Genomic DNA, 18488 nt, shown 5'->3' on the forward strand with positions numbered 1-18488 from the left:
CAGATGTTTAACTGACTCAGCCACTCGGGCACCCCTGAATTTTTAAACACTTTTAAGGGTATTTGGAGTGCTTCTTATTTAAAATCATTTGGTGTTGGTAGTTAAAAAAAAAAAAAAAAAACTGCCACCAATATTGAGAAAAAAACAGGTCACTATGTAAGAGAGAACTTTTTAGTCAATAAAACAGTATCATCATCCCCTTTCCAATACAGGAAAGTGCACCTCTTTCTTTAACATTAAAAAAAAAAAAATACTGAGGCTTTTCCTTCAAAGCTCATTTAAAACCCCTGCAAATGAAATATTTTTTACCTAAAAATTGGAGATTTTTTTCCCCTAAGGGTAGCACTGGCCAGGTGACAGAACAGCTGGGAAACAAAATGTATTTTTTTTAATAGGTTTACAGCTAGGTTTTTAAAGATAAGGTTTTGGGCAAGAGATTCTAATCAAACGGTTTTTCGAGCATGTCTTTATTTTAGTTTCATGGGTCTGTTTTGAAGGAAAGGTGTTTTATGTTCTCACAGAAGCGAACAGGCATGATTTCCAAGGTAACAGCTGTGTATACAGCTGTAATTGACATTTTTCTTAAACTATCAAATGGTTTTTAAAAAGTGTTTTCATACTTCTTTTAATCCCTCTTCAAATAGATTTGCCTCAGGCTTCTTAAAAATCTATCTATAGACTTAAATAGCAGAGCATGCCCAAGCCAGTATCTTTGGACACTTGGAAATAAGTGACAACATCAGGGAAGTGCTTGGTTTGTTTGAAGGTATTATCTGAGCGTTTTCGTAGTTGGGGGGAGCACATTTTCAGAAAGATCCAGACGGATGTTGCTCTCTAGGCCTGCCCTACATGAATTGTGGTGGTTGCGTTATTGGTCACGCAGCTCGTAAATAGACTTTCTGGTGCTTCTAAAGCATAACTGGAGTTAGTCAATTAAAGGAAAAGCTTTCTCGGAAATTCATCCTTTTGTGAGAATTATTAAGCAAGAGCTTGGTGTAACTACTCCTCATTGAGACTTGAGGTTGGTTTATAGTTGCGACACTGCTGAGACCAGGAGGTCCCCGTCTAGCCCGGTGGGTGGATGGGGTTGGGTGGTACAGTCATCAGTATTTGTCTGTTCTTTCACTGCTGCCTACAGCCCAAGGTTGAGCATATGGTCCTGTGCTCGAACTCTAGGTGTCTGTGTCTGTTCTTGGAGTTTATAAAGTTCTGAGTAGAATGTAAAGCCTACCCCTTTTTCCTAGAGTTGATGTCCCAAACTCCTCTCCCTCGCCATCCCAGATATCCTGCCATTTCTAAATGCGGTCTCGAGAGCCGAGACTTGGAATTAAAACATAACTTTTAAAATAAAATGCAGATTGTCCAGACTAAACCTTTGTTGGGTTCTTTCCCAAATTGTAGCATAGGGCCAGCGTGGGAGCTTCTGATTGAAGCAACAGAAAGGCGCTTCAATTTTAAAGTATTCCTACTGTTGATTCTGATTTCAAAGTTCCTTGTGTGGTTCTAATACATTCTCCTGGCCTTAGAAGTTCATAGAGTTTTCAGAGAAAAAGCTACTATTCATGATTTCTGTAAAGTAGACTCCTGAAACAGTATAATCATGCATGTGGGAACTTCTACCCTTGACTCAAACATCTTGTAAATCCATGTCAGAAAGTATGTGAACTAGAATAGTTTAATCAGTATTTTGTTTAGACATGGCAGACTGAATGAATCTGTGATGTCTTTAAAATATCGGCTGGCCTTTAGTTACTAATTATTTCCCTGTGGAAATTTCTCCGTGCCAGTCTGACTGGGCACTTGACCCTTCCTCACATGTGCCTTCTCTCTCTGGCATCAGATCCCCCTTCCATCCCTCCTGTGCCCAGACTGTCCCTCCCCACCTCCCAGTCTCTTCTATTTTGCCACTGACCCATGTTTTCAGTTATTATGTGTGTGTCAGTGAGGACCCATGAATCTTTAAACGAGGAGTTGCTGGATATAAAGTTTGTATTTGGAGAAGACTCTGGCTGATGGGAAGACAATGTTGGGATACAGGTGTGTCTGGAGGAGGGCACTCAAGCTCTAGGCACCTGCAGTGGTCTGGGGGAGCTTGGGTAGACTTCAACTAGGACAGTTGCATTCTGGTGATTAAGGCCTACTCGACCCCGACCATGGACAGAACTTTGTAATTATTAGGATAGGAAATGCTATGTTGGCAGGCTATCTAATGTAAATTTAGGAAGTTTGGAGGCCCCTGGGTGGCTCAGTCGATTGAGCATCCAACTTCAGCTCAGGTCACAATCTTAAGGTTCGTGAGTTCGAGCCCCTCTTCGGGCTCACTGCTGTCAGTGCAGAGTCTGCTTCAGATCTTCTGTCTCCACTTCTCTTGCCCCTCCCCCACCTGTGCTATCTAAAAAAAAAAAAAAATTTGGGAAGTTGGTGGGTGAGGGCCATTTGGGCCGTGTCAAATTTGGAACACCCACAAGGAGGAAGATATGGAGCAGATAGTTGGCACTGCGGGTCGTGGGTGTGGAAGAACATTAAGACTGGAGAGACAGGCTGGCGGGGGGTGGGGGTGGTAGTTGAAGCCATAGGTGTGAAGGAGACTGTGCAGGGAACCAGTGTTAGAAAAGATAAACGGTGAGGACCCTGTCCTGGGAAACAGCCACAGGAAGGGGAGATGTGCAGGAAGATGGGCCCATGGAAGGGAAGCTGGGCTGCATGGTTGGAGAGGGTCTCAAAGAGGAGGTGTGGGCCCCTCAACAACATCAAGTAGGACCAAGAGTGAGGCTGCACCCCTTCCAGCCGCTGGATTTAGGAGGTCGGGTCCCCAGAAGGCGTTCTCAGGATCTATTTCGGCAGTGTGGGGGGCAGACCATGGAATGCGGGGTGGAGGCAGGTATGAGGAAGGATGACAGAAGGTGGTGTCTCTGGACCCCTTGCCTGAGATAGAGAGGGAGAGCCAGCTGGACAGGGAAGGCTACGTGTTTAAGGGAAGTAGCCTGGAAACAGGGAGAGAGAGAAAATGCAGGAGTCTAAGTTAGGCTGAAAGGAATCACCTTCCTCAGTTCCCTTATTTTTATGGATCGGAAAATTTAAATCTAGTAGGGCCATGGGTCACAGCTAATGAAGTGGCAGAGTCAGATCTAAAAGGTCTCCTGACCCGAGGTGCCTGGGTGGCTCAGCTGGTTGGGCGTCCGACTTCGGCTCTGGTCATGATCTCGCAGTCTGTGAGTTCGAGCCCTGTGTCAGGCTCTGTGCTGACAGCTCAGAGCCTGGAGCCTGCTTCTGATTATGTCTCCCTCTCTCTCTGATCCTCCCCTGTGTTCGTTCTCTCTCTCAAAAATTAATAGACATTAAAAAAAGTTAAAAAAAAAAAAAAAAAAAAAAAAAAACTAAAGTGTCTCCTGACCCTAGCTCAGTGCCCATTCTATAGCACCTCACTTCCCAGATACCTGCTGAGCTATTGGCTTTTCTCTTAACTGCTGTACTGTAGTGCCTTGTTTGCAGTGGACTTCGGTCTGTTTGTTACACTGCAGCCAGAGAGAGCTTTCCCAAAAGATGACTGGTCACTGCTACCCTCTGTTCTATGGGCTCTGGAGCCAGGCTGTCTGGGTGCAGATCCTGGCTTTGCCACTGACTAGCTCTGTGATCTTGTACTCTGAGGCTCTGTTTCCCCATCTGTAAAATGGGTTGTAATAACCACGTGGTTATTGGGAGAATTAAGTGAATTTTCATATATGCTTTGCACCTTCTAAGTGCTCAGTAAATGTTAGCTGCTCTTATTTAAAAAAAAAAAAAAAATCTTTAATGGCTTCACATTGCTTTCAGGATAAAGACCAAAATGTTCAAGGATTTTGTATGAGCTGGTCTTCCTTGCTTCCCACCCTGCCCTGCTTCACGGTGTATCCGATAGCTGTACTGCCTTTATATGAGTTCCCCCAGATATGTAGAAACTTCCTAACATGCTTTCCTACCCTCTGAATAACCCAGTACCTCAAACTTCCCTTCATAAGAGAAGTCTTTCCTAATTTCTGCTCTGGGGCCGTGATTCAGTCATGTGTTTCTGTTGTTTATTTCCTTTGGGATGCTCATCATCTTGTCATTAAGCTTTTAATTGTGGGGTTAATTGATTAGAGTTCACCTTCTATGCTAGATCATAAACTCCATGATCCATAAGAGGCTCTGTTTTTCTTCATTTTTGTGTTCCCAGCCCCAAGCACAGTATTTATTTGTTGCATATTTGGTGGTCAGTTAAGTATTGGTAAGTGAAAGAACGAACCAGTCAATCTAGTTTTTTTTTTAATTTTTTTTTAATGTTTGTTTACTTTTGAGAGAAAGAGCACGAATGGAGAGGGGGCAGAGAGAGGGAGACATAGAATCCGAAGCAGGCTGCAGGCTCTGAGCTGTCAACACAGCCCCATGCGGGGCTCGAACCCACAAACTGTGAGATCATGATATGAGCTGAATTGGACGCTTAACCAACCGAGCCACCCAGGCACCCCATCCATCTATTTTCTTGACATTCAGGGACCTAATATTTATTTTCTCTTCTTTGAAAGCACATGGAAATGATGAGTTAATAAATGTATCATCTTTATGATGGCACCTGCACATTTTTAGCCACAGATTTTTTAAATCCTGAGTTGTCTTTATTCCTTTGACAGCCTGAGTACCTTCCCCTATAAAAAGGCAACATATATGATTTTGAAATACCCTGTATGAAGAGGATGCTGAGCATAGGAACTGAATTGTCACCTGTTGGCACCTGAAACCGGGAGACATCCTTAATGATTTCATTGGGGTGACCTCCCGAGCCATCTGGCTGATGACGAGGCCCTATGGTGGGGATTCAGGGAGTCCTTTGCTCAGGACTATGTAGCTTCCCCTAGTGCTATCATGGTGTCACCAGCCAGTTTCAGCCACAGAAGAGCCAGTAGTGAGGGTGGACTTGAGCTGCTTATCTGAGATGATCGTTGGCCTTAAGGTCATTGGTTGGTGCTTTTAGACTGTGCTTCAAACCCAGACCACAGAGTTAAAGAAGTACAACCTTTATTTGCAGGTAGATAGCTGCAGTAAAAGGTGGAAGTCAGGAGCTTCTGATGGAATGCTGGTGAAAAATGAAAAGTGCGAAGGGAAAACGGAACTTAATAGAACACATGTGTTTCCTCCGGCACATGCACGTGCGTGCACACAGTTTAACTGCTTTGTTTGTAGCCCATATGGTTAGCTAATGTGTAGTATAAAACCAACTTTCTGACCTGCGGTATGCCATTACTTTCGACTCTAATATGGAATTCTTAAAACCTGTTTAACTGGTAATACCTAAGAGTAAGGTTAGGTAGGGGGAAGTGATTTGTTTCCTTTGTTTTAGTTTAAAATCTTCATACAGAAGATACACTTAGAACTTCAACTGGCATTTGATGCTGGTTTCCAGCATTAGCCGTCGTCATGCTTTCTCTGCGACTGTGAAGTATCTCTGCCCAGGGCTGGGCTTCAGGCTCAGTGAAGATAGGTGTTTGACCTATGGAATTGCTAGAAGTTCCCTTGACGGGCAGAGCATAGCAGAGGTCCTCAAACTGAGGGATTCTCGGTGAGCAACACATCTGCACCCCCCTCGTTTCTCATGGAAAATGCCTGAAGTTACTGCCAATGGTCCTATGGGTGTCCGCGTGTATTTTGTACCCCCAGCTCTAGGTGCATCACCCTGCAATCCAAGCATGCTACCTAATAAGGTTGCAGAAGCCACCTCTGAGTGAACGAAGTCACCTGGATCTCACACCCAGTTTCTGGAACAGGTTGACTGTGCCCCTAGCACCATCTTTCTCTTCCCAGACACTGTAATGTGCTACTGTTGAGACCTCCCACGTTTGTAATCAGATCGCAACTGCCTACTGTGTGGTGTTTCCGATTGAAGGACCTACCCTGGACTGTAATATGAGAAAACTATATGTGTTGCCTAATATAGCTTCTACAAGTTTTTTTTTTTTTTTAATTTTTAATCTTTGTTTATTTTTGAGGCAAAGACAAGAGTGTGAGCAGGGGAGGGGCAGAGAGAGACGGAGACACAGAATCCGAAGCAGGCTCCAGGCTCTGAGCTGTCAGCACAGAGCCCAGCCCAATGCAGGGTTCGAACTCATGAACTGTGAGATCATGACCTGAGCCAAAGTCGGACGCTTAACTGACTGAGCCACCCAGGTGCCCCTACAACTTTTCAGAATACCTCTGAAATACTGATGTGGAATACTGATGGGAGTATGCCATTAAATTGTGGAATTTGGACCTCTCCTTTATAGGATTCTTGGACTTCCCGAACTGTTGGCATGGTGCTCAGTATATTCTCCACTAAACTGGGACTCAACTTGTAAAAGGTCTGGGAAGTTAAATGCAGGACGGTGTCAGCATAAGTGGACGCTCACTGCCATTTTGAACCTGTAGCCTTCCATGGAGATGGTGTTGCCTCTTAAGCTTTCCTTAGCCTAAGACTCCTGCTATGAATTTCAGGGGATGTTGTCAGCTGCAGGAATACTTCATAAGTTACCTTTTAGGTATTCTTCCTCCCACTGCCACATCTGAGAATGGATCACCTTCAGATACCAATACTGGCTCCACCAGATCCCCACACTGAAGCCTCCAATAAGGAGGATGTTGTACAGGTGCATCAGATACACATGGGCTTAAGATACAGTCTATTTCCACTTCCTTGATATTGCTGGTGTAAATGACCAGGATATCATTGTGTATTGAAACAAACTCTGACCTGGGCATCTGAAGGTCAGGGATCTAGTCCTTGTTCGCTTGCTAACCAGCAGCTCCAGGGAGCCGACATTGGCCACTGTGCCTGGTGCTGGCATGAACAGAGATGGAAGCAGGATTCTGAGTTCCTCTTTCCTCACCTGCCACCTGAAGTGGTGATCTTTACGCTTTATGCTCCAGTTCTAAAGTTCTGTGGTTCTAAATTTCTCCTCTTCAGCCCAGAACTTGATCATGTAGACCGATTTTTCATGTATATACCCTCTAACAAAATAATAAAACTGGACATTTGAGAGCTTATAATATGCTAGACACTCTATTATATGCTTACGTGGACTCTCTCCTTTAATCCTTTCCCTGGTCCTCCTCCTCTGTCAAGAATAAGGCTTAAAGGCTGTGGGCTCAGCAAGCATGGGGCTCAGGGCCCAGCACAGACCTCAGCTGGTACCCGGGTGCATGATGGAGATGCGAAGGAATGATCTGGGAAAGTCCATGGAGGATGCAGGGCTGGACCTTAAGAGATGGGCTTCTCAGGAGGAGCAGAGAGGAGAAACTCTAAATTCTAGGAAATTTCCATTAGTCCACACAGACACTCTGTACATGTTACTACTAATTGTTCTCACCCAGCCCCTGGCCACCACTAAACTACTTTCCATTCCCTGGACATTTCTTGTAAATGGAATCATGCCCTAGAAAGTCTTTGTGTCTGGCTTCTTTCACTTGGCATGTTCTCAAGGTTTGTCCGTGTCATGTGTACGAGGATTTCCCTCCTTTATGTTGTTGGATATTATTCCATTGTACAGAACTTCCACATTCTGTTCATTTATCAGCTGATCCATATTTACAGTGTTCCCACTCTGGCTGCAATGAATAATGTGGTTATGGACTTGGACGTTCAAGTGTTTGTGTGCATGTGTGTTAGCAGGTCTCTTGGGTATGCACTGGAAAGCTACTTTGAAAGAGTCAAAGTACCATAAAGTCCAAGAGATCTTGTGTTCATTGGTCTTCCTGTGTTTGTTTCTAGTTCCCACTAGTGGCTGATTTGTTTCATGATGACAAAGACTCTGTTCCTGCCACCACTGCATCTGGCAAGGGCTCATCCTCAAAGATCAACATTCGCTCTGCCAGACCCCCTCTGAAAGTCTCCAACAAGGAACACAAGAAAACCGTGGGCCACCAGGTCAGCCTGTGGCAGGAAGCTGTGGGTCGGGGTGCGTGTGGCAGGGCTGGCCTGTCTGCAGATGAAGAAGGGCGGCAGAGTCCGAGGGAGGCCGAAGTGGCCTCAACATCCGCATCTTCGGCTACCCAGCTCAGTCCGTATGCGCCTTTTGAAGAAGGAAACTGGGAAGCCCCCTCTAGAGGCAGTGGGCAGGAAAGAGGAAGGGAATGAGCGTAGCCCCAGCAGTGCATGTAATACCTCTGGGAGGACCACACACACCTGGTAGAAGAGGCGAGAGGGTCTACAGTCAGCAGGTTGGGGAGTGAGGACTAAAGAAGCCTGGGGACTAGAAAACCGAGACGCTTTCTGTGGGGCCTTTGTGGGATTTTATGTGTCCAGTGTGATTTCCAAAAGAAGGGAGTTCCTGCCAAGCCCGAGCAGCCATTCACCTTTCTGTTGCAGGGGATTTGCCTGTTCTGGGCATTTCACTTTACTGTTACAACTTCCAGGATGTCCAGACACCAGATCTTGGGGCTCCAGGGCCTCAAGTTGAGGAATAACCAGCCTCCAGTCACCATGGTGACTTCTGTACTATTTCCTATTATTGACCCGCCTTTCATCTCCTGTGATCTACCATGCTGAGTTACACACGTTGGCAGGTGGGCTCTCCCTGTGTGGGTTGAAGAGCGCTCATGTCAATGTGGGAGGGGCTTAAGTTTGGATCTACAGCAAGGCAGGAGTGTCAGCTAGAATCTGACCTTGAGTCTCTGAATTTTTCATCCTTGATTAATAATAACCGTGACCATAACAGTATCAACAACTACCACCACCAGTCTAGGCGTTTCTTTACGTTTATTACACATCTACAAAATGTTAGATAAATAAGCGGGCGCTGACTTGTGTCTCCCCAGTTCCGTACCTCCCTGCATCTGCTCATGGAGACCCTGAATGCCACGACCCCACACTACGTGCGCTGCATCAAGCCAAATGATGAGAAGCTCCCCTTCCAGTAAGTGCCTGCGTGGGCGGGGCCAGCTGCCTCTCGGTTAGAGTCAGGCCAGTGAAGCCTGGCCTCTTCTTCCTTACAAGTTCAGGTGGAACTGACACGGGCGCAGCCTTGAGGGGGATTCTGCAGCAGGAGGAATAGTTGCTCTTACACTTCACAGATGGTTTCCATGCTGAATACAGTCCAACAGACATTTACCAAGTTCTACCTGTATGCTATCTAGAAGGTTTCAACAAGATGAGAGGGTACGCTTCCCTAATCCCACGGAGTCTACAGTGGTGTTGAGGAATCAGAGAACCACATAAGTGTGTCATTAAATGCAGAAATGCCTGTGTCTCATAGCAGACGTTCACTTCCGAGATGGGAAGATAGCTGGAGTGGTCAGAGGAGACTTCTTCCACTGGGGAGACATGACCTCAAGTGACATGTCGAGTGATAAGACGTGAAGATTGTCCTATTTCTCACATGCCTTCTGCCACTGAAATTCCAGTTATTCATACCCGCTCTCCTTCCTCCACCCCACTCCTTGGCCTTCTCTGGCCTAAATTCTACTTCTACCCCTATCTTGGAAATTGTCTTCCAGCTTTACCCATGCCCACGTGGTTGACCCCACCCGAATCTATATAGCAGTGACTGTTCAGGGTCTGTGTTCATCTCTGGTTTTTGCCAGTTTCCAGACCAGTATTTCTGAATGCCTGCTGCATTTTCATTGACTCACATCCAGCATGTCTGAAGTCAGACTCCTTGCCCCTCCAGAAATGGTCCCTCTGTGGTCTCTTTTGTAGTAAATGGCATAATCATTTCCTGACCGCTCATTTACCCACCACCAAACCTCAGAGTCCTTCTGGACCAGTGCTGTCCAATAGAACTTTTTGTGATACATGAAGCTGTTCTATAATCTGCATTGTCCAACATCGTAGCCACAGGTCTACCACGCGTGGCAATTCTGTGCTCGGAATGTGGCTGATATGACTGAGGAACTGAATTCTGTCATTTTAATTCAAATGCCTGTGGCTGGCTGATGGCTACCATATTGGATAGCATAAACCTTGTCAAAGGCCCATAGAGTCTACTTGAAGTTTTCTTAGGTTGGTCTCCCTTTTCTCTTCTGTCACCTTGTTTTAGACTCTGTTTCTTGCCTGAAATACTCCCCTAAGCCTTGAGAACAGTCTGTCCCTTACCTCTGCAGCCTCTCATTCCATTGCCATGAGCCACCACACAAGTTACGTCCCCTGGCCAGAAGAGGTATAATTCTAAATTTTTGAAGCACCTTATTCCCGGCTTTCTGACTTTCTTTTGGACCTAGCATAATTTCTTTCTGTGAAATAATTATTTTGGCAACTCTGTCAGAGTAGCTGAACTACCCCCTGCTGCTCCTATTATTTCATAAAATTTGACCTATACTCAGATGGGCCTTGTGCTGGAAAAGGTCAGGAAGACAGCTTTGAGTCAGCCTTCCTTGAAGCATGCTGATTGTTGACTCTTTTCCTTTCCTCCACATTTCCAAGAAGTGGTTAGGAATTCCCCCCCTGTGGCATCTGTGTACCAGCTGACTCCAGGAGAAGAGAGGCTATTAGAAAGGCAGCAAGTGTGAAAGACTTTGATTATGTGTGAAGGGCAGGAGTGGTGTGCAGGGGCCCCAGAGGAGAGTCGAGGGTTGGGTACCAGCTCTGCCCTCAACCAGCTGCGACCTGGGGCCGTGGGTTCCTCAGAACCTGGTGCCTGCCACGTGCTGTATTCTCTTGCTGGGCCTCCCCTCAGATGAGAGGAGATGCTGGGGGCTTTCAGAATAAGTGTCTAGTCCTAATGGCCCATGTTTCTAAGACCTTCCGTTGCCTTCAGGACTGAAATCATCCTTGTAATAAAGTGGGGAGAATACTGAACCAGCTCGGAGCCCTTGACTTCTAGATTCAAACTGAATTGTTTGGCTGCTCCAGGAGCTAGCCCTGTACTGTTGGCCTCACCTCTTCCACCTGCTAATTGTGGTTTAAAATGATCATCCTGATGAAAAAATTCAAGGAGATAATGTAGATTATTTGTGAGAAGTATAACAAATTTTGATGAGTAGAATCTATAACATCGTCTAAAATAAATATACGATGTTACTGACATTATTCTAGAAGGAGAGTTCTGTAGGCCTCCTCCCATCTCCTCCAACCGCTTTCTCAACCTTAGGACCCTTGACATTTTGGGCCAGGTAATGCCCTGTTATGGGGGGCTGTCCTATGCATTGTAGTATGCTAATAGCATCCCCATCATTGTGACAACTAAAAACGCTTTAAGATGTTGCCAGGTGTTTCTTGGAGGACAAAATGACAACCCAGTGGAGGACGGCTGTCCTAGACTAAATGCTTTTGATAGCATCTCCTGTAGAAAAGTCTTTTTTCCTCTGCTGTTTCCTTTATTAAAAAAACATTCATCATACCCACTATTCACTGGACACTGGGCTAGGACAAGTGAAATGACAGACCTGCCCCTCATCCTTCAGGAACTGCCAGTCACAGATCAGTGTGGAAGTGCTACAGGAGCAGAGAAGCGAGAAGGTGGTTAAGTGTCCAGGGAGGAGGTGGCCCGGGGGAGTGTGATAAATCTGGGGTCACTGGTGGGAGGAGCTGGCCAGTTTCCTGTGGGCCGGTGCCCTGCTCTCAGCAGTGGACACTCCTGAGCATCCCGGGGTCCTCAGGTATGACTCAGCACACTGCAGAGCCTGAAGAACGGGTGGGAGCTGGCGGTCTGTGCAAAAATCAGTAGTGGCGCATGACTGCTGAGGGGGAGCTGGGTTCTAAGCTTCCGGTTCTGCTGAACCTGCACGTTCATTGGGAGGAGAAAGTATAACCCTGCGTTTCAGCAGGTTTGACCCTATATTTCTTTGGTGATTTTGCAGTCTGGAGTTAAGTGTCTCTTGTCCTCACTGTGGTCCTCCAAAATTTACTAGGTGGGAGGGCTGATTTCCACTCCCCGTCACCTTGTCACCTCATAACACAGGTAGCAAGCCTCGTGAAGAGATGCTATTGACAGCATTCTTTACTCTTGAAGAGATGAGATAAAATACAGAAGGCTGGGGCATGTGAACAAGGAAAGAGGATGGCAGAATCTTTTTGGTGTAGTGTCTGCTTGTTTCCTTTTAATAGGGTTGTTCTTTTCTGTCGCTTAGTCATTGCAACAAACCAGTGAATGACAGTGGGACAGTATCCTCCGCTTCTGTTGGAGAAGTGAGGCAAAGCTACAGAGAGATTGTGTATTGCCTGGAGGGGCACTAGCTGTTGGCGGCCCGTACCAGGTTTTCTGGTTCGCCCTTGCTCTTTTCCCCCATCCCGCGGGGAAGAGAATGGTGCCAGCTCCGGAGGGAAGTGGGAAGACCTTTGTCTACCCACCGTGGCCGCAAAGGACGAGCGGTCACCGGTGCTTGCTACGTGTGCTGCCCATCCCCCCACACACCGCAGAGGGAAGCAGACTCTGGCCTGGAGATCACGGGTGCAGAGGGAGAGGTCTGCAGCCCACAGAACACCTTCCCCAAGGCTCAAGCCCATCCACCGTGCTTTCATAACTCGGCCCAGCTGGCCACCCGGCAGATGAGAGAAGCAGACCTGTAAACAGCAGAGCCCATGTTGCTGCTTAGACTCCTCACTACCACCCCGTGTTGGTTAAGGTTTTTCTTGGGTCCCGGAACTGTGGTGCATCCTGGTGACACCTGAGACAAACTACAAAGGGGATACACTTAGGTTTCCTTTTGTTTTCTTTCATCCTATAAGCTCTTCCACGGAGGAGCTTTTTGCCGACTTTAAAAAAAAAAAAAAAGAAAGAAATTAACTCCTGCAAAGTAACGGTCTTGTTGTTCAGGACTGTGCAGACTTAAATGCCCACTTGTCCGGTACATACTCAAGTGCCAGGGGCACCTTGGGGCTGGAGGAATCAGGCAGACTTCATGGAGGAGCTGGCTGTCAAAAGTGGCAGGACTTGGGCAGATTTTGGGGGGAGGCAGGAGGAGGCTGTGGGTGACTCCCAGACACCGAGCCCCAGGGCTGACCTGGAACACACAGAGTTCCTGGACTCCAGGTCAGCTCACGGTCTTCAGTCACTTGGAAGGTGCCTGCTGACCCAGGCCGCCTACCTCAATAGACTTCTGGGTTCTTGGTGTAAGAGACCAGCCAGCGCTAGGACCTGAGGGGTTCATACAAATAGATCTGAGGGAAGAAGTCTCTGGTGGAGAGCTATGAATCTGGGTGTGGCGGATTCCAGCCCTGATCCATCCTGCAGAGCTCTAGAAGCTGCTGGGAAGAGAACACCCAGGCTTATCTGGAGGTGGCAGACAAGAGTAGCACGAGGAAGTCCCCCGGGGTCCTAGAGATGAAGAAGCTTCCTGTTTCTCTTTCTCTGCCAGGGCAGACAGGTTGCCCAACAGCTTGGCCAAGGTGTGTGCTAAAGCCAGTGTGATCCCGGGAGCTGGGCCTCAGCCCGCCCACTTCCCAGAGTGGAAGGAGAGCAAGACGCATGGCCCTTGGCTCTAGCTGAGCTGAGGAACAGCCAGAAAGAAAGGGAGCATTTACTTCCCATCCCTCCTCACAGAGTGGGACAAAGGTCTTAGCAAACTACAAGTGGGGATTAATTCCAGTTCAGCTTAGTACTTCCCCCATGAAGATGCCCTGATTACCTCAGCTGATGCTGACCACTTCCCCCCTGGACTCTTCCAGCACTTTTACCATGGTTATCACATGCTGCTTTGTACGCTGCTTCTATACAGTTCTCCTCCAGTGTGGACACTTCGCCCAGACCACGTCTGACTGCCGATTCTACAACATCCTGCTCAACTTAGGTGTTGGAATAAATACTGGTTTTTCAGTGTTAAACAGCATTGTAGAGGCATATGAGCTGTTGAAGATGTGGCTCGCATCTCTGAAGACAGATGGGAATATAGATTTCTTTTTCGTAACGAGGCAGCTGTCATGAGAGCAGCTAGCGATGCCTGTGTCCTAAAGTCGTGCCAGGTGGTGGTCTAACCGCTTTCATGGGCCTTTATGTTTAATCTTCACACTAACCCTGAAGAAGGGATACTATTATTATCCCCATTTTATAGGTGAGGATATTGAGGTGACGTTGCTTTCCCCAAATTACACATGCAACTGGTCAGGGACCATGTCACAATTCACATCCAGGTCTGCCTGGCCTGAAACTTCCCCTTTTAACTCCTGAGCCAAATACTGCTTGTGGTGGCAAGTGTCTATGATTTGGCTTTTGAATGAACACAGGTGCCCCCATGGATGGATAAGGGAAGGCTTAGAGAGGAGGCAGGAATGGGTCTTGGAGGGTGGACAGAATTCAGGTATGCAAAGAAGAGATGTATCCCAGGTAAGAACAAGAACTTGCATAGAACTTAGGTACTGAAATCATTCATGCACCTGCTAGTCAGTGTCTTTTAGTCTGTGCTTGGCCCCTGACCTTGAGATTAAGGTGCATGATGGTCTGTCTTCCGGTGCAGGAAGAAGTCATCTTACCCTCTCTCCTGTTCCATTTCTTTGCCAGCATGGTCATTTATGGAGTGTCTTCCTGTTTTGCAGCTTTGACCCAAAGAGAGCAGTGCAGCAGCTCAGAGCATGTGGGGTGTTGGAGACCATCCGAATCAGTGCAGCCGGCTACCCATCCAGGTAATGTGCCCACCAGCCATGTCCTGGTGGGGCAGCCAGAGTTTGGTGTCCTAGGAAACCTGTTTATGTGCTGTCAGCCAGAGACCGATCCTCCGTAATGTTCCCAAACACTGAGGGTCCAAGCAGGATACTGACAGAAGAATATCATTTTGGCCTGGGAAGTATGGAAGTCAATGGCAGTGTCCTCTTGGGCAGCTTTTCACGTTTCAGGCTGGCGTTGGTCTGGGCATTGAGCTAGCTAGAGTTGCAAAGAGGATTTCTCCTTTCCTCCCACCTGTTCCCTTTACTTTTTTGTTTTTATTATTGTGGTAAAATGCACCGTTTATTGTCCTAATCATTTTGAAACGTATAGTTCAGTGGTGGTAAGTAAGTACATTCCTATTTATGCAGCCATCTCCAGAAATGTTTTCATCTTGCAAAACTGAAACTCTGTCCCCATTAAACACTAAATCCCCATTTGCTCCACCCCCCAGCGGCTGGCAGCCACCACTCAACTTTGTCTCTGTTTTTGATGAGTCTCGGTCTTCATATAAGTGGAGTCCTACAGCGGTGGTTGACTGGCTCATCTCACTTAGTCTAATGTCTTTCAGGTTCACCTCGGTAGATGTGTCAGAATTTCCTCCCTTTTTATGGCTGAATAGCACTCCACTGTATGTATAGGACGTATTTTGTCCATCCATTTGTCAATGGACGCCTTTACCTTTTAAAATAGAATCAAATCTATGATGGAGGGTATAATTTTCAATTAAAAAAAACACTATCAAGATCTAATTTGCATTGTGAATAAGTGAGCCACCTAGTGTCTCTCGAAGCTCTGTCAAGACTGGATCCTTCCTAGATGCTTGCCTGAAGTAGGAGTGGGGTGTGGATGGTGGCCAGCTAGCTTTCATGGGGTCATACTGTGTCCCAGTGTCACAGAGGCCAGATATCTCCTGCTGTGACTTGGAGCTGAGCTGGGCAGGGATGCTACCAGTGTAGCATCCCAGAGCCCATGGTGGTTTCCGCAGGGACCCCCTGTCCAAAGAAGTTCCATATGTGCCAGGCGGTGGAGGGAGACAGAGGAAGCCGGAAATGGGAGGAGGACATGTCTCCAGGCCTCCCCTCCTCCCTGCCGTCTCCAGCCAGCCCCTGGCCACTACAGTTAAGGAACCACTTCGTATGCAGCAGTGTTGTATACCAAGAAGCAACTTGACCGTGAGCAGTTCCCAAAAGGTAGACCCGGGAATCAAGTTAGTGGTGAAATTAGGAGTTTGCATTTGACCCGGAAAGTACAAGGAACTGTCACTAATCTGCAACCTCCAGGCAGCTTTTCCAAACCCAGCAGGTTCGAGCATTGTTCAGAGCGGTCTACTCTGGCCAGGGCAGAAGCCTGTTAGTATTTTCTTTGACCCACATCTCTTCTGCTTAGAAGAAAGACTGGGAGGACCCTGGGGTTCCATCTCCTTTTTCAGCCCCAGGGGAACTCCATGATCAATGAGGTGGGCCCTGCTTGCCCTTCTCAGGTGCGGGCTGTGTCTGCCTTGCAGTGCCCAGCATCAGTCTTTTGATTGAGAGAATGGGGCTCAGGCCACGGGCATAGTAGTTCAGTCTTGAGTTCAAGGAACTGTAGTCTAGCCAGTTGGATCCACATACAATGGCTGCTCCAAGCACATGGTTCCTACAACTTAGGAACGTGGCAAGGACCTGAAGGAGCTGCCCTGCCATGGCTTTTCAAAGCGGGCTCCCCAGGCAGCCAGGCCCCACTCCTGCTCCATTGGACTCCCCAAAAGTCTTTAGTCTGCTGCCCTCAGTGTTTCTAGGAACTGCTTCACACCCCACAAGTGGCTCAGGAAATCAGCGTGACGGGTCATGACCAGCATCTTGTTTATTTAATGAAATAACCAGGGATGGAAAATGGCAATTTGTGGTAGAAAGGATATTACAGTCTGACCTTACTTGAGCTTTATATATCGACCCAGGTGCGTCATGATTTAAAAGGCACTTTTGCTGAGGAGGCTCGCAGAAAGAAGTGAGCTGCTCAGGGTCGCCATTTGCTGTGGTTGAGTGAAGATTAGACACACCCTTCCTCTGCCCGGCTATGTGGTGATTGCCAAGCATCTTCCTGCTCACGTTAGAGTGTTGCCATCCAAACTGGTTCAACAGGAGTGAAGAGTAGAGTAGGGTTTCACGCCTGCCCGCCGGGGGCTGGGCCCAGACCTGAGGCTTGGCGTAAAACTGCACCCTGCCTGCTCCAGCTTGTAAATAGAAGTCCAGATTGTAGAACTGAACCCTGGGCCATAGCCAGAGGAGGCTGGTGGTTGAAGCCTTGGCCGTGGTGGAGTCAGGCCTGGCTTCCATTGTCTGCTCCCATTCTCCTCGGCTAGGTAACCTCAAGCGAGGAAATTAATCTCTGAGCCTGCGTTCCCGGATCACTAAGTAGTTACATCATAGGCGTGTGTAATGAATGACATAATGCCTCTAAAGTCCTCCACACAGTGCTGGGCACTTAAGCATTTAATAACATGTTTATCACTCGTTTAGATATGAGTAAGAAACTACATGCTTATGGGTGCAATTATCTGGGTAAAACAGGCCTGTACCAGAAATATTTAGCTTTGTCTTTGTGAAACCCTGAAGCGTCTGGTCACCTCAAAAGATCATTGCAAAGTCCTTTAAGGAATTGAAAAGGTCAGTCCAAGAATTATCTAAAGTCTGTCAAAACTGGAGCTGAGTTGTCCCCTGTTAAACTGTTGAGGGTCCTTGTACAAGAAACTTAGGGATCATGGGTCCTCACGGCCACACCTGTGCTGTGCAGCACAGAGCCCTCCAGGTGAGCCCAGAAGCCCAGGGGCTCATCTTTGTCTATAACATGATGGTGCTACTGATGGTGAGGTTGTCTGGGAGGCGTGAATGTTTGGGACCTTGCCAAGCCCAGGGAGACGGAACCAGGGAAGCGTGTGAAAATGAGCTATTCTAGGGCAGGTGGGACTGGGGGGATCTATCTCTGTATGTAAGGAGCCACGTGTTTTTGCTAAGAACTTTCTAACAGCGAGTTGTTTGCTATCAGAACAAGCGCTCTGCGGAGGGCGTGGACCTCTCTTCTTGGAGACCGTCAAGGAGAAGCTACAAGTCTGGGTCTGATGTGGTTAGCTCTAGACAGCGCTCCAGGCACAGGTCCCGCGCATCTCTGCCACCTCAGATTCACCCGCCGTACTTGCTTGCAGCCTCGCTGGGAAATCAGAGCGACAGGGTGTGCCACCCACACTCCCGATTTTGCTGCCGCAGCACAGAATCATCTGTTCTAGGAGGTGGAAGAGGAAGCGGGGAGAGGACTTGACTCCCGTGGTCTCACATGAGCTGCTGTAGAAAATGTTTTCTTGCCTTCATGCCACCCTTCCTTGTTAATCTGGCCACCTGTTCTGTGTCCTATCCCCTGTTGAGCATCTAGCTCTGTGCCAATGGCTGGGAGGGGATTAAGGATCTAAGTCCCGGCCTCTGCCTGTCAGGAGCTCACGGTCTGGGAGAAGTGATAAAAACCTAGAACAGCAACATAGAATTAGGTGCAAGTTGGAGAAGAAATGTGGCTTTGTGGAGGAGGTGAGGTTTGAGGTGGGCCTTGAAGGGTGAGGAGGCTTTGCACTGGGGGGGTGGGGGGGTGGGGAGAGTGGGAGAATACTGCCAGCCTGGAAGCAGGGCAGTGTCCAGGCACGGGAGGGACGATAATGTCCCCTGCGCAGTGATCAGGGAAGAGGCTTTCTCTGCCCGTCAGTCCTCAATCAGTTCTTCCTGTTCAATCTTGCATTCTTAGCATGCCAGCCAGGCTTTTCTCCTCATCCAGACAACCTCTTCCTTGGCAGCTGAGAGAGCACATTGCCTCCAAGTCTTGAGACCCATATGGAAAACGGCTTCTCCTGCTGTTCGTTCCACCTGGCTGCAATCAGAGTTGCCTCGAAGTTGAGATGCCCGC

At 47.7% G+C, this 18488-nt stretch overlaps 1 protein-coding gene across 1 annotated transcript in view; it reads left to right on the forward strand.

Moving 5' to 3' along the window:
- The window catches only part of MYO5B (myosin VB), a 340809-nt gene that overhangs the window by 242122 nt on the left and 80199 nt on the right, over positions 1-18488 (forward strand). The window contains 3 exon segments of the mRNA XM_030336665.1: positions 7760-7915; positions 8806-8903; positions 14456-14542. Of these exon segments, the coding sequence (XP_030192525.1) occupies positions 7760-7915; positions 8806-8903; positions 14456-14542 (341 nt within the window).

The sequence above is a fragment of the Lynx canadensis genome, chromosome D3 (genome assembly GCF_007474595.2).
Source record: "Lynx canadensis isolate LIC74 chromosome D3, mLynCan4.pri.v2, whole genome shotgun sequence".
NCBI lineage: Eukaryota > Metazoa > Chordata > Mammalia > Carnivora > Felidae > Lynx > Lynx canadensis.